The sequence below is a fragment of the Dromiciops gliroides genome, chromosome 4 (assembly GCF_019393635.1).
Source record: "Dromiciops gliroides isolate mDroGli1 chromosome 4, mDroGli1.pri, whole genome shotgun sequence".
NCBI classification, from domain to species: Eukaryota; Metazoa; Chordata; class Mammalia; order Microbiotheria; family Microbiotheriidae; genus Dromiciops; species Dromiciops gliroides.
Window position 1 is genome coordinate 212,303,481 of NC_057864.1, and position 13,419 is coordinate 212,316,899.

Below are 13,419 nucleotides of genomic sequence, written 5' to 3' on the forward strand. Positions count from 1 at the left end.
GCACATGCTTGTTGTCACAGAGAAGTATATTTGTATGATTGAGCAATTGTTTACTGCTTAAGATACCATTAAAGAATTTTCAGCAGACCATGAAGAGATTTTTGAAGCACTAAATGTTAACTGTTTCTCTACCAGTAAGGGGGAGAGAGAAAATAAGTGAGATGAACCTATTCTTAAGAAACTTATAAAAGGAATACAATTGGAGCTGAGATCAGCATGACCAAATGCCAAGGGTTTTCCTAAACTGCTAAAATGAGGGAGGAGAGACTACAACTAGGGTCAAAGAAATCTGAAAAATTATCAGAGATTAGTATTTATAGTTCTAGGCTAACAAGGAGGAGAATCTAAAAGTAATCGATGAGTATTTTGTAAACGTAAAATGTTAAATTTAACAGAATAAGTGGATATTCTAAATCAGTTTTAGAAATTTTTACAGGATTACCCTGCAGAATAGTTACCAGGATGAGACAGATTCAGAAGAAAGCATATGTGATTACATAACTTAATACAGAGAAAATGTTTGATTAAATGCAGCATTCATTTGGATCTGTCATCTCAGGAGATCCCTCTTTTTAATTATGCAGTTTGGCTTCTGACTTAATCCTTCAACTGAAATGATTCTTTCCAAAGTTACCAGTGATCTCTCTCTCTCTCTCTCTCTCTCTCTCTCTCTCTCTCTCTCTCTCTCTCTCTCTCTCTCTCTCTCTCTCTTTTTTGGAGGCATTTGGGGTTAAGTGACTTGCCCAGGGTCACACAGCTAGTAGGTGTTAAGTGTCTGAGGCTGGATTTGAACTCAGGTCCTCCTGACTCCAGGGCTGGTACTCTATCCACTGCCCACCTAGCTGCCCCACCAATGATCTCTTAATTACCAAATATAATGGCCTTTTCTCAATCCTCATCTTTCTTGACTTCTCTGTAGCCTTTTACACTGTCGATCACTCTCTTCTCCTTGATGTTCTCTTCTTTCCAGATTTTATGTGGCACTACTGTCTTCTGGTTTTTGTACCTATCTGGCTGTACCTTCTCAAGTCTCCTTTGCTGGATCTCCAACCAGGTAATTGTACCAATCCTGGGTATGTCCCAAGGCTTTTTCATGGGCCTTCTTTTCTTTTTTTCCTTTTCTTAGTGATCTCATCAGCACTTGTGGATTCAATGATCATTTCTACAATAATGATTTTCAAATCTTTTCTAGTTCTAACCTCTCTCCTGACCTCTTGTCTTGCATCTCCAACTGCCTATTGGACATTTCAAACTGGAAGTCTTGTAGACATTTTAAGCTTAACATGTCCAAAACTGAACTCCTTCCAAACTTAACCTATTATTTTTGAGGGTACTGTTATCCTCCTAATTCCCCCAGGATTGAAGTATAGGTTTCAGTTTTTGACCCCTCACTCCCTTCCTCCCCCATCCAATTTCTCGCCAAGTCCTGTTGATTTTACTCTCCTAACATCTCTTGAACACCTTCCCTTCTCTTCTGTGACACCGATACTCCAAGATGCAGGTTCTCATCAAATCACTCCTGGACTGTTGTCCAGCAGGTTGGTCTTCCTGCCACAAGTCTCTTCCCTACTCCACATAATCCTCTACTCCTCTACTCAACTGTCAAATTGATCTTCCTTAAAGATAAGGTCTGGCCATGTCATCCCAATATTCAATAAACTGCAATGGCTCCCTGTCACCTCCAGGATCAAATGTAAAATTCTCTGTTATTCAAAGTGATCCAGTAATCCTGGCCTCCTTGCCATTCCTCCAAACAAGATGCTTCATTTTCCTACTCTGGGCATTTTCACTGCCCCTCGTACAGGAAAATGCTCTCCCTCATCAGCTCCACCTACTGGCTTCCCTGCAGTTTCAGCTAAAATCCCTCCTATTGGAAGACTTTTCTGATTCCTTTTAGTTCTAATGCCTTCCTTTTGTTAATTATTTCCAATTTATCCTATTTGTAACTTTTTTCTATATGGTTATTTGCAATCATCTCCCCCATTAGATTGAAAGGTTAGATACTTTGTCTTTGTCAGTACTTAACACAGTACCTAGCACATAGAAGGGGCTTAGTAAATGTTTATCATTTTAAAATAAAATAATTATTTTCTTCATGCTTTTCTCTTTCTGTTGTAGGAAACTGATCAACACTAAAAATCTGTAATTGAAGTTGTTTGTTCTATTCTTCTGCTTTTCTTCTCTTCACCTAGCACAGCACCTTCTTTGGTTCTTCAATTCTTTTTATCTCCCACTTTGAAGTAGGTTATTTTGCTTGTGACCGATCCTTCCTGTCCTCCCATATTCTCTCCTGGCCCTTTCCTTTGCTTTCTTCTGACTGTTTCACTTTTGAGTTATTGTATACCATACCCTGAGTTGTGTGTGTTTGTGTATCTTTGTGTTCGGCCTTTCTTTATTGAGTGAAGTCAGGATATGCTTTCTTCCTCCACACCCTTTCCCCATGTTTGTAAATCCTTCTTGCACACCCCATTTATTTGAAATAGTAAGCTTCTCCCTTCTTTTTCATGTGTTCCTTCCCCCCCACTTTATTTCTTCTTTTCACATAAACAAAACAGAAAAAAATACCCAAACTATATCTACTCCCTTTTTTTTCTTTTACTTTCTCTTTGTGATCTTCGAAGACATTACGATTCTGAAGGAATAACTTGTCTCTCTTTTCTCTCTATGAGAATGTAAGTATTTCTTCATCCACTTGTTCTCAGATGTATTTATTTTTGTAGCCATCTTAATTCTTGTGATTAATGCATGGAGTACTGGCCCTGGAATAAGGAAAATCAGTATTCTGAATCTTGTCTCAGACACTTAATAGCTTTCTGACACTAGTCAGGTCACTTACACTCAGCCTTACTTTCCACATTGGTAGAATAAGGATTACAGTAGTACTTCCTTTCGGAGAATCAAACACAACAGTATAGGAGAGTACTTTGTGAGCTTATATTATTGTTAGTTCTTTACTATATATATATATATATATATAGTTTTGTGGGCAATGGGGGTTAGGTGACTTGTCCAGGATCACACAGCTAGTAAGTGTTAAGTGTTTGAGGCCAGATTAGAACTCAGGTCTTCCTGAATCCAGGGCTGGTGCTTTATCCACTGTGCCACCTAGCTGCCACTATATTTTTAAAATGATATTTTATCCCCCAATTACATATAGAGACAATTGTTAGTGTTCTTTAAAAAAAAATTTGAGCTCTAAATTTTTTCCCCTCTCTCCCCTCCTCTGCCCCTGAGATAGTAAGCAATCTGAGGTATTATACATGTAGAATCATGTAAAGCATATTTCCATATTAGTCATTTAGTAGAAGAAAACTTGAACCCCCCCAAAATAAAGAAAATGAAAACTAGTATGTTTGGGTCTACATTCAGACTCCATCAATTCTTTCTTTGGAGGTAGATAGCGTTTTTCATCATGAGTCCTTAGGGATTGTCTTGGATCATTGTATTTCTCAGAATAGCTAAATGATTCACAGTTGATCATTGTACAGTATTTTTATTACTTTGTATAATCTTGATTCTGCTTGCTTCACTTTGCATCAATTTATGTAATTCTTTCCAGATTTTTCTAAAATCATCCTGCTTGTCATTTCTTATAGCAAAGTAGTATTCCATTATAAGCATATACTGCAACTTATTCAGCCATTCCCCCAATTGATGATCCCCTCAATTTCCAATTCTTTGCCACCATTAAAAGATACAGTGCTACAAATAGATCCTTTCTTCTTTTTTTGAAATCTCTGGGGTACAGACCTAGTAGTGGTATTGCTGGGTCTAAGGGTATGCATGGTTTTATGTCCCTTTGGGCATAGTTCCAAATTGCTTTCCAGAATGGTTGGATCAGTTCACAACTCTACCAACAATGTATTAGTGTCTCAATTTTCCTACATCCTCTCAACATTTATCATCTTCCATTTCTGTCATATTAGTTAATCTGATAGGTGTGAGGTCATACCTCAGAATTGTGTTAATTTGCATTTCTCTGATCATTAGTGATTCAAAGCATTTTTTCATATTATAGATAGCTTTGATTTCTTCATCTGAAAACTTCTTGCTCGAATCCATCAATTGGTGAATGACTTGTATTCTTATAAATTTGACTTGATTTTCTATATATTTGAGAAATGAGGCCTTTATCAGAAATTTTTACAGCAAGTATCTCTGATAAAGGACTCATTTCTCAAATACTGCTATATATTTGTAAAGCATAAAAGGCTATGTAAGAGCTGTTAGATATCATTTACATTATTTCAGTGTTTCTACTCTGGTCTTTTCTTCCAGACTACTTGAAGATCCTCTATTCTATTAAAGGTCTCTGTGGTTCCCTGCCTCCCACCCAAGTAGCTTTAAAGTTGGAAAAGGACCTTAGAGGCCCTTGGGTACAAGCACAAAGGCACAAAGAGATATAATATCACCCAGATAGTAAGTGTCTGGGCCAGGATTTGAGGTATTCTTGATGTCAACTCTGTTTTGTCTTTTTATAGCAAATAATGATGATGATGCCACCAGCACAGATATAGTACTTCAAGGTTTGAAGTGTGTTTTACCTGCATTATCTTTTTGAGCCTCTTCACAACTATTTAAAGAAGATATTACAAGTTGTGTAATCATTGTTTTACAGATGAAGAAACAGATCTTAGAGAGAGGTTGTGACTTACTGTTGGTCACACAAGGTTATTAAGTGTCAGTTCCACAGGGATTCAAAACTCAAATCTTCCTGGCCTCAGGTCCAATACTTTTTATCTACTGGATCATAGTTCTTCTTGAGTATACACTTAGAACTGCTGTTAGCAACAGAATACCCAAGGACCTGACTCTATATGGCAGTTGCTCAGTTTCTGCTTTTCAAGATATAAAGGAGGTTTTAAAAAAGTTTTGGTGAAGATATTTATGTTTCTGTAGAAATTCACTGAAATTTGGAAGAAGTTAATTTTTAGTTCTCTTTTAATAGTACATGTGAAACCCAATGTATGAATTGTTCAGATTTTAAAAAATTTGGGTTTCTGGAAGATAAAGCATTGATGTATGATTATGTGTAATTTTATCTTGATTTTTGTTTTATTACGAAATTTATAATGACCTACAAGAATAAAGATCTCTTTCTTCCATATGTATTGTTGAGATAAAATAGTCTCTAGGAGGTTTTCCATATTTACTGAAATTATCTGTACTAGATTTCAGCATGTTCCATCATCATCTTCATCATGCCCTAGGTTCCTTTTCAATTTCCTTTTCTGTATTGTCTTCTCCTCTCCCCCTTAGATAGCAAACACTTAATAAACATCTAGGGCAGCTAGGTGGTAAAGACTTATCTAAGTTCAAATATGGCCTCAGATACTTAGTAGCTTTGTGACCCTGGGCAAGTCACTTAACCTTGCTTACCACATAAGGTTCCTTATCTGTAAAATGAGCTGTAGAAGGAAATGGCAAACTTACTCTAGTAGCCTTGCTAAGAAAACCCGAAATGGAGTCATGATGAATCATACATGACTGAACAATGATAAATGTTTAATATATCATTGTATTATGAATATGGTGGATAAAGGAGTCTCTGAAGAGCAATGAAATAATTTTTGGTGTATTTAGTTCTGTGGAGAAGTTAGTGTCAGGCCTGGATTTAGGAAGATTCATCTTCCTGAATTAAAATCTAGCTTTAGACATTAGCTGTGTGACTCTGGGCAAGTCCCTTAACCCTGCTTGCCTCAGTTTCCTCATCTGTAAAATGGGCTGGGGAAAGAAATGACAAATTACTCCAGTATCTTTGCCAAGAAAACCCCAAATGGGGTCATGAAGAATCAGACTCAACTGAAAAATGCCTGAATAACAACAATCCAGTTGTGTAAGATCTATTAACCCAACCTTGCAAAAGGCAATAACAAAAAAAGAGTTGATTTATTTTATTACCAGTACAACTCCTGGAGAGAATATTAGCTTGGTTAAACATTTTTGTGATCAGTGAAGTTTTTGGTGTTAACTCAGGTAGAAATTTAATATTATTTAAAAGTAATTGTAGCTCATAGGTTAACTGGAAGGGACTTTAGAAACCATCTAATCCAACTTACTAATTTTATGGATGAGAACTCTGAGCCTCAACGTGATTAAGTGACTTTTACCCAAGGATGATATATAACTTAGACAACAAGCTTCTAGTCTTTTTTTTTTAAAGTTAAATAAAAATTTTAGAAATTACAGAAGCATCTGTATAGGAGATTTATGGGATATTACCTGATCGATTTTGTAAATAGTGCTTGAAGCTAGTTTTTTAGGTGATTATTACATTTGTGCTATGTTAGTCTAATCGGTTAGGTGGTTCAGTGGATAGAGCACTGGGTCTGGAGTCAGAAAGGTCTGAATTCAAATTTGGCCTCAGGCACTTACTAGAGCTGCCTGATCCTAGGTAAGTTATTTAGCATCTATTTGCCATATTCCACTGGAGAAGAAAATGACAAACTGTTCCAGTATCTTTGCAAAGAAAATACCATGGACAGTAGTGGTGTGATGTGGCACAAAGAACCAGGCAGGACTAAACTACTGAACAACAAGAAGAAAGCCTAATTCTTACTATATTTCTTGGAGAATAATTGCATAGTTTTTATTCAAAATAGAATTAATTATAATTCAGACTTTTCAGTAATTGATTTGAATTACTTCTAACAGTTGGTGAGAAGAATTTAATGTAGTTTAATATTTTAGGGGGGTTTTCTGCTTGACTTGTTAGTTTAGATTTTGTAGGAAGCTACTTAAATCTTCATTACGTTTTTAATAATTTCCTTTCTAATTATGAACTTAAATACCAACATTTCCATATGTAGAGAACAAAAGAAATAGATTATACATGAAACTGAACTTATATAAATTGTGTTTTTTCTAAAAAGTTTATGTTAAACTTGTTGTTTTCAGTCATGTCTAACTCTTTGTTGACCCCTTTTGGGGTTTTCTTGGCAAAGGTGCTGCAGTGGTTTGCCGTTTTGTCTAATTTGAACTGAGGTTGTCTTGACTTTAACCAGTGATCGATCTATCCTTTGAGCAACCTAGTTGCTCATTAAATTTCTATAGTTATAAAGTTTATATTTATTTGTAATCTATTTCTTTACATATATAATATATATAATATAGTTATACTTATAAAACTTTCCTACTTGTCTATGCCCTCTTCCGAACTTCCTTCTGCTCTTTTTATTTATGTTTTTTTCTTAATTTTTTTTATATCACTACCTACCAACTCCTTCCTTTCATCAGTTAATAACTCCCCTGACTCCTCTTAAAACATATGAATTCTTAGTATATTTTGTTCATTGTGATAGAACTTTTATGTTTGGAGTCTGACACTTCACTTTTGTCCTATTTCATCTGGTAGAGAGTACATTACCTTTTGTCAAGCCTGTTTCAGAGAAGTGTTTTTGTTGAAAAATTTTAAGCAGGCTACTGAGACCTAAAAAGAATGAAACTCCTGAGTGTAGTCAATTCAACAATTCATTTAAAATATTTTTGATCTTAGATTATCAGGTTTTTAATTTCAAGCCTTTTCTATAAGACAATAATATCATCTTCATCTGTGGATAATATAACCTTATTTTAAACAATTTTTTAAAAAATTAATTTTTTAGCTGAAAGCAAAGGCATTTATTAAATTGGCATCTCAAACAATAAAACATTTTTCATATGAACATAGGATGTATTTTCTCACAAATATACTTAGCATCAAAGAGTTGAGTAGACATATACATACAGCACAGTGGTGTTAGTTATACAAATAGAGAACTGAAATATCTGTCTCTTCTGAGTCTTTGATGACTTTTCTTTTCTTCTGTTTTAGTGGTTATCTCATGCTGTTCCCTTGATTGCAGTAGCTAGAAACCATCCCAGTAAGATTAGGTGTGAAACAGGGATGCCCTCTGTTACCAGTATTATTCAATATTGTATTATTGGAAATCCTAGCAATAGCAATAAGCAAACAAAAAGAAATAGGAGGAATAAGAACAAGGAATGAGATAATAAAACTTTTTCAGAAGATAGGATGATATAATTTGAAAATCCCAAAGATTCAGCTAAAAAGTTAGTTGAAACAAAAATTTTAGCAAAGTAGCAGGATATAAAGTAAATCTAGATAAATCATTGGCCTTCCTATAAATCACAAACAAAACCCTACAAGAAGAGATAGTAAGAGATACCCCATTTAAAATAACTCTGGACTGTATAAAATACCTGGCAGAACAAACTCAGGAACTATATGAAGAAAATCATTAAAAACTTTTTATACAAATAAAATCAGTTAAATAATTGGAGAAATATTAACTGTTCATGGTAGGGAGGACCAATTTAATAAAAATGACAATTTTACCCAAACTACTTTATATATTCAATGACATCCCAATTATCAAAAAAAAATTTTTTTTTTACCAAATTAGAACAAATAATAACAAAATTAATTTGGAAGGACAAAAAGTCAAGGATATCAAAGGAACTAGTGAAAAAAAATGTAAAGGAAGAAGATTTAGCGGTACCAGATCTTAAACTATATTATAAGGCTGTAATTATTAAAACTATCTGTTACTAGGGGTGGCTAGGTGGAACAGTGGATAAAGAACTGGCCCTGGATTCAGGAGGACCTGAGTTCAAATCCAGCCTCAGACACTTGACACTTACTAGCTGTGTGACCCTGGGCAAGTCACTTAACCCCAATTGTCCCGCAAAACAAATAAGCAAACAAACAAAAACAACTGTTACTGACTAAGAAATAGGAAGGTAGGTGAGTAGAACAGATAGACATGCAATTTACAGCATCACATAAATATAGTAACATTGTATTTGACAAGTGTAAAGACTTAAGTTTTTGGGATAAGAATTCATTATTTGGTAAAAATTGTTGGGGGCAGTTGGGTGGCACAGTGGATAAAGCACCAGCCTTGGATTCAGGAATACCTGAGTTCAAATCTGGCCTCAGACACTTGACATTTACTAGCTGTGTGACCCTGGGCAAGTCACTTAACCCCCATTGCCCCACCAAAAAAAAGAAAAAAAAAGAAGAAGAATTAAAAATTGTTGGGAAAACTTGAAAGCAATATGGTAGAAATTAGGCATAGAGCAATATCTTACACCATTTACCAAAATGGATAAATGACCTAGATATAAGGAGATATATTGCAAGAAAATTTGAATAACATGGAATATATTACCTATCAGATTTATGGATAGGTGAACAATTTATGAATAAACAAGAGCTAGAGAGTAGTGTGAGGTGTAAAATGGATACTTTTGATTACATTAAATAAAAAAGTTTTTGCACAAATAAAGCAAATATAGCCAAGATCAGAAGGAAAGCAGAAATTTTGGGGAAAATTTTTTAAGATTCTCAAATAAAGTTCTCATATCTCAAATATGTAAAGAACTTTGTAAAATCTATAAGAATATTAACCATTCCCCAATTGATAAGTAGTCAAAGGATATGTATGAATAGGCAGTTTTTTGATGAAAAAATCAAAATCACTTGTAATGATATGAAAAAAATGTTCTAAATTTTTATTGATTAGAGATATGCAAATTAAAACTAATGACTTTATTTTCTTTGATTTTTGGACACAGGTTCAATAATATTAAATATCTTCTAGTCACTCCCTTTTCTCATATCCACACAGATATTGAAGAACCTAATGTCTAAATATGTGTTTAATATGTATCTGTAAGTGGCCATTGGCCATGTTGCTAACTTGTTTGATTTATTTCTGCAATGCTAAAAAGTTAATAAAATTGAAAATGTAGGAGTTACCCATGTGATGATACAAATTAAAGGCTTCCCAGAAATTCATTTTAGAAATGTTTTTAAAAGATTTTTTGACTTTTAAGTGACATTTTATTTTACAAAACAGATAATTGCAAATGTGAAGCTACTTTATGATCATTACCTAATTGTAATGTTATTTACATACTAAGATCAGGAAACTAGAATAGACAGATAAGTGTACTTTATGTGTTAAATGAAATTGGTCAGGCCTTTTCAGTTTACTGAATGAGCTCTTTTTGTATGACTTTACCATGCCTTGTTTTATGAAGTAAAGCTCTAAGGTCAAGGTTGTTGGACCAAAAATTTGACTTCTTAGAGATATTGATATATTTTAAGGATTCTTTTGTCATTATTGTTATCTTAAAGTTTGTACTTATTTTAGCCATGTTAATAATCAGCTATGGCATAGCTTTTTTTTTTTTTTAAATACATGTAGGTGTATACAGATAGGTGCAGTAACGCTTTTCCCTGCTCTGCTTGTCTGCAGGCAGTGAAGTGAAATCTGCAAGAGTCCTGTTCTCTCAAGGCCTGCATACAGGAAAGAAGCAGGGATAAAGCGTTACATGAGCATTCACTTTCCAGTTCTACGGCAATTTTAAACATTTCAGGTAGGTCAGATTTTTGGTCTGTCAACCTTGACAATGTCCCTGGAAGTTGAAATAATATGTGATGTAATAGAATGTGACTGTGTTAAAATACTTGTATGTAATCACAATTAACTAGGAGTAATAATTATAAATCCCCAAGACATTTGTTCCTTGAATAAATTTTATTCAGCTTTAATGGTGGCAGAAGTAGGTTAACTCAGGACATATTGGAATTTTTTAAAAGTTGAAATGCTTGAGCAAAATTTTAATATGAGTATTAGCCACATGACTTCATTAAATCAAAGAATAGAAAATAGGCCATGTACAGGTTTGTTTACATTATGCTTTGTTTATGTTGATGAAGTTACTAGAATATTTTTTTATTGTTTTTCACTGGAAAATGATTGTGACTTTCATATGTAAAAAGACAATCTGAAAAATCTCATCGGCCTTTCGTATTTACCAAACTGTTGTTAAGTAGTTCTTTTATTTTGCAGGTATATTGGGAAATCTGATTCTGTAACCATCAGTGTGTGGAATCATAAGAAGATCCATAAAAAACAAGGTGCCGGATTTCTTGGTTGTGTCCGACTTCTTTCCAATGCCATCAACCGCCTTAAAGACACTGGTTGTAAGTAAATAAGAGGAGTTTTGCCTTTGTTCATTTTGGGGGAAAGACATTAAAGGTAGAATGAAATTCTGTAAAATAGCGGTAGCTGAAGGCATGCCTGAAGATGAACTTTATTTCATAGCTTACTTAGGCTGGATTGTGTCAGACTCACTCACAAGCCTGATCCACTACTGGGAAAATGGACTGGATTGGCTTTATCCCTTTTTAGGCAGTCTGGTGACCTGCTACTCCTAGGCTGTCACAATGACTCACATGAACAGTGAATAGTTGGTTGCCTATATGTGGCTAAAATTCTAGCTAGTCTGTCTAAAAAAATCTAAAGAGTGGTCGCCAATAAATTAGAAACTTTAGCAAGAGTTTAGACTTTTAAGCATTTATTAGGGAGCATAAGAATTTGGTGAGGAGAGGGAAGAGGCCTAGATGCCTTCTATCTCAGGGAGCCAGCATTTCTAGCTCCACTCCTCACCAGGTCCTGACGAAAGAGAGAGAGCCTCGCCCCTTCTTCCTCCCAGAAGTTTCCTGTGAAAACCAGAAACATCCCATCCACACGCGGGCACACATAGCTCCAAGCTAATTGGCTGGTAGCTTTGATAGTACCCATGAGCAAACGTCACTTCCTGATGCCAAGGAACTGACCTTCCAAGCCACATGGCTTGCGCTCAGACATCTTCTCCTCATGGAGGAGCTTTCCTACAGTAACTCTCCAGCAGGGTGGTGTCACTCCACTTGTCACAAAAGGGACCAAGAACGTGTTTCTTTTACATGAATGAGTGAATGAGTGTGTGTGTGTGTGTGTGCATACACTGGATCATAGTTAGGTTAGCAAAATATTGGTCCATCTCTGAGGGCATAAAAATAGCTATTTTACTAGATTATTCTTTTAAACAATGCCTATCATAATGGGGCTTTAAAATTTTTTTAGCTTAGTATTAGTATTTCCATATCACAAATGCTTTATGGCTTCAGTTTCTTTATCTGTAAAATGAAGGTTGGATTTAAGTCATCTCTGACATCTCTTCTGAGTAGATGTTATGCTTATATTTTATGAGAATTGTTAATTTAATGAATTGATAAAAAAGGAAAGTAATTTGTTTCATGGAAACATTTAAAATGTAGGGAAATTTAAAAATTTGAATACAGTGCACTAAATGATGATACCATTTGGCAAAGTGTGGAAGAATCTTATATAGTATAAATACATGGTTAAAATGAATAGGAATTAAGATTGTGTGAGACAGAAATGCAGAGTGAGTGGGTTCTAGTGTTTGAGGGAAATTAGTATTGTCTGGATAGGGTCTAAAAGGGTGGTGAACAGTGAAAGGAGGAAACTAGGATTCTATAAAGGAAAAATGAACTATTAAGTAGAGATATTTGGTTTTTGCTTTTGTATTATAATTATAATTTTGTATTATAATGGATAGCATGCCATTACTCTCTGTGGATTTTTGTTCTTGGACACTTATCTCCAGTTTTGTAATTAGTTTTTGTGTTTGTTTTAAATAATTTTTATTGATACCTTTTTTTCGCATCAGCATAATTTCTCCCAGTCTCTCTCCCCCGATTCCTCCTAGATAACCATCCCATATAACAAATATTATTATTATTATTTTTTTTTTTGTGGGGGGCAATGGGGGTTCATTGACTTGTCCAAGGTCACACAGCTAGTAAGTGTCAAGTATCTGAGGCCGGATTTGAACTCAGGAACTCCTGAATCCAGGGGCGGTGCTTTATCCACTGCGCCACCTAGCCGCCCCACAAATATTATTTTTTGAAGACAAAAAAGAGAGGAAAAAAATCAGTATAACAGATAATTATATTGAAAAAGTTTGACAATATGTACAGTGTGCAATACTTGTGAACCTCTCACCTCTGCAAAGGGGAAGGATAGGAGTGTCTTCTGATATCTTTTCTTTTGAATTATGCTTATGTATAATTTTACAACATTCACTTTAATTTTTTTTGGTGACTCGTTGTAGTCATTGAGTATATAATTTTTGACTTTGCTTACTTTACTCTCTATGAGTTCATGTAAATCTTTCCATGCTTCTCTGAAGTCATCACATCTGTCATTTCTTATAGCACAGTAATACTGCATTCCTTTCATGTACTACAGTTTGTTTAGCCATCCCCCAATTAATGGGTACATAATGTTTCCAATTCTTTACTATCACAAAAAAAAACCCCACTAAAAAGATTTTATTTTATATGGAGACCTTTTTATTAAGGTTTCTTTGGAGTATAAGCCTAGTAATGGAATCTCTACTGAGAGTATGGATATTTACTTTATTTGCATAATTCCCAGTTGCTTCTCAGAATGGTTCTATTGATTCACCATTTCACCAGCAATGCTCTAATTTTCCGATATCATGAGATATAAAACATCAGAGTTGATTTGTATTTCTCTTATTTATTCATAATTTGGA

The 13,419-nt window shown here is 34.7% G+C and overlaps 1 protein-coding gene across 1 annotated transcript in view; it reads left to right on the plus strand.

Moving 5' to 3' along the window:
* Window positions 1-13,419, plus strand: part of SMURF2 (SMAD specific E3 ubiquitin protein ligase 2) — a 145,691-nt gene that overhangs the window by 71,708 nt on the left and 60,564 nt on the right. Inside the window, exon 4 of the mRNA XM_044005578.1 lies at window positions 10,863-10,996. Coding sequence (XP_043861513.1) covers window positions 10,863-10,996 — 134 coding nt within the window. The remainder of the gene's footprint in view (window positions 1-10,862; window positions 10,997-13,419) is intronic.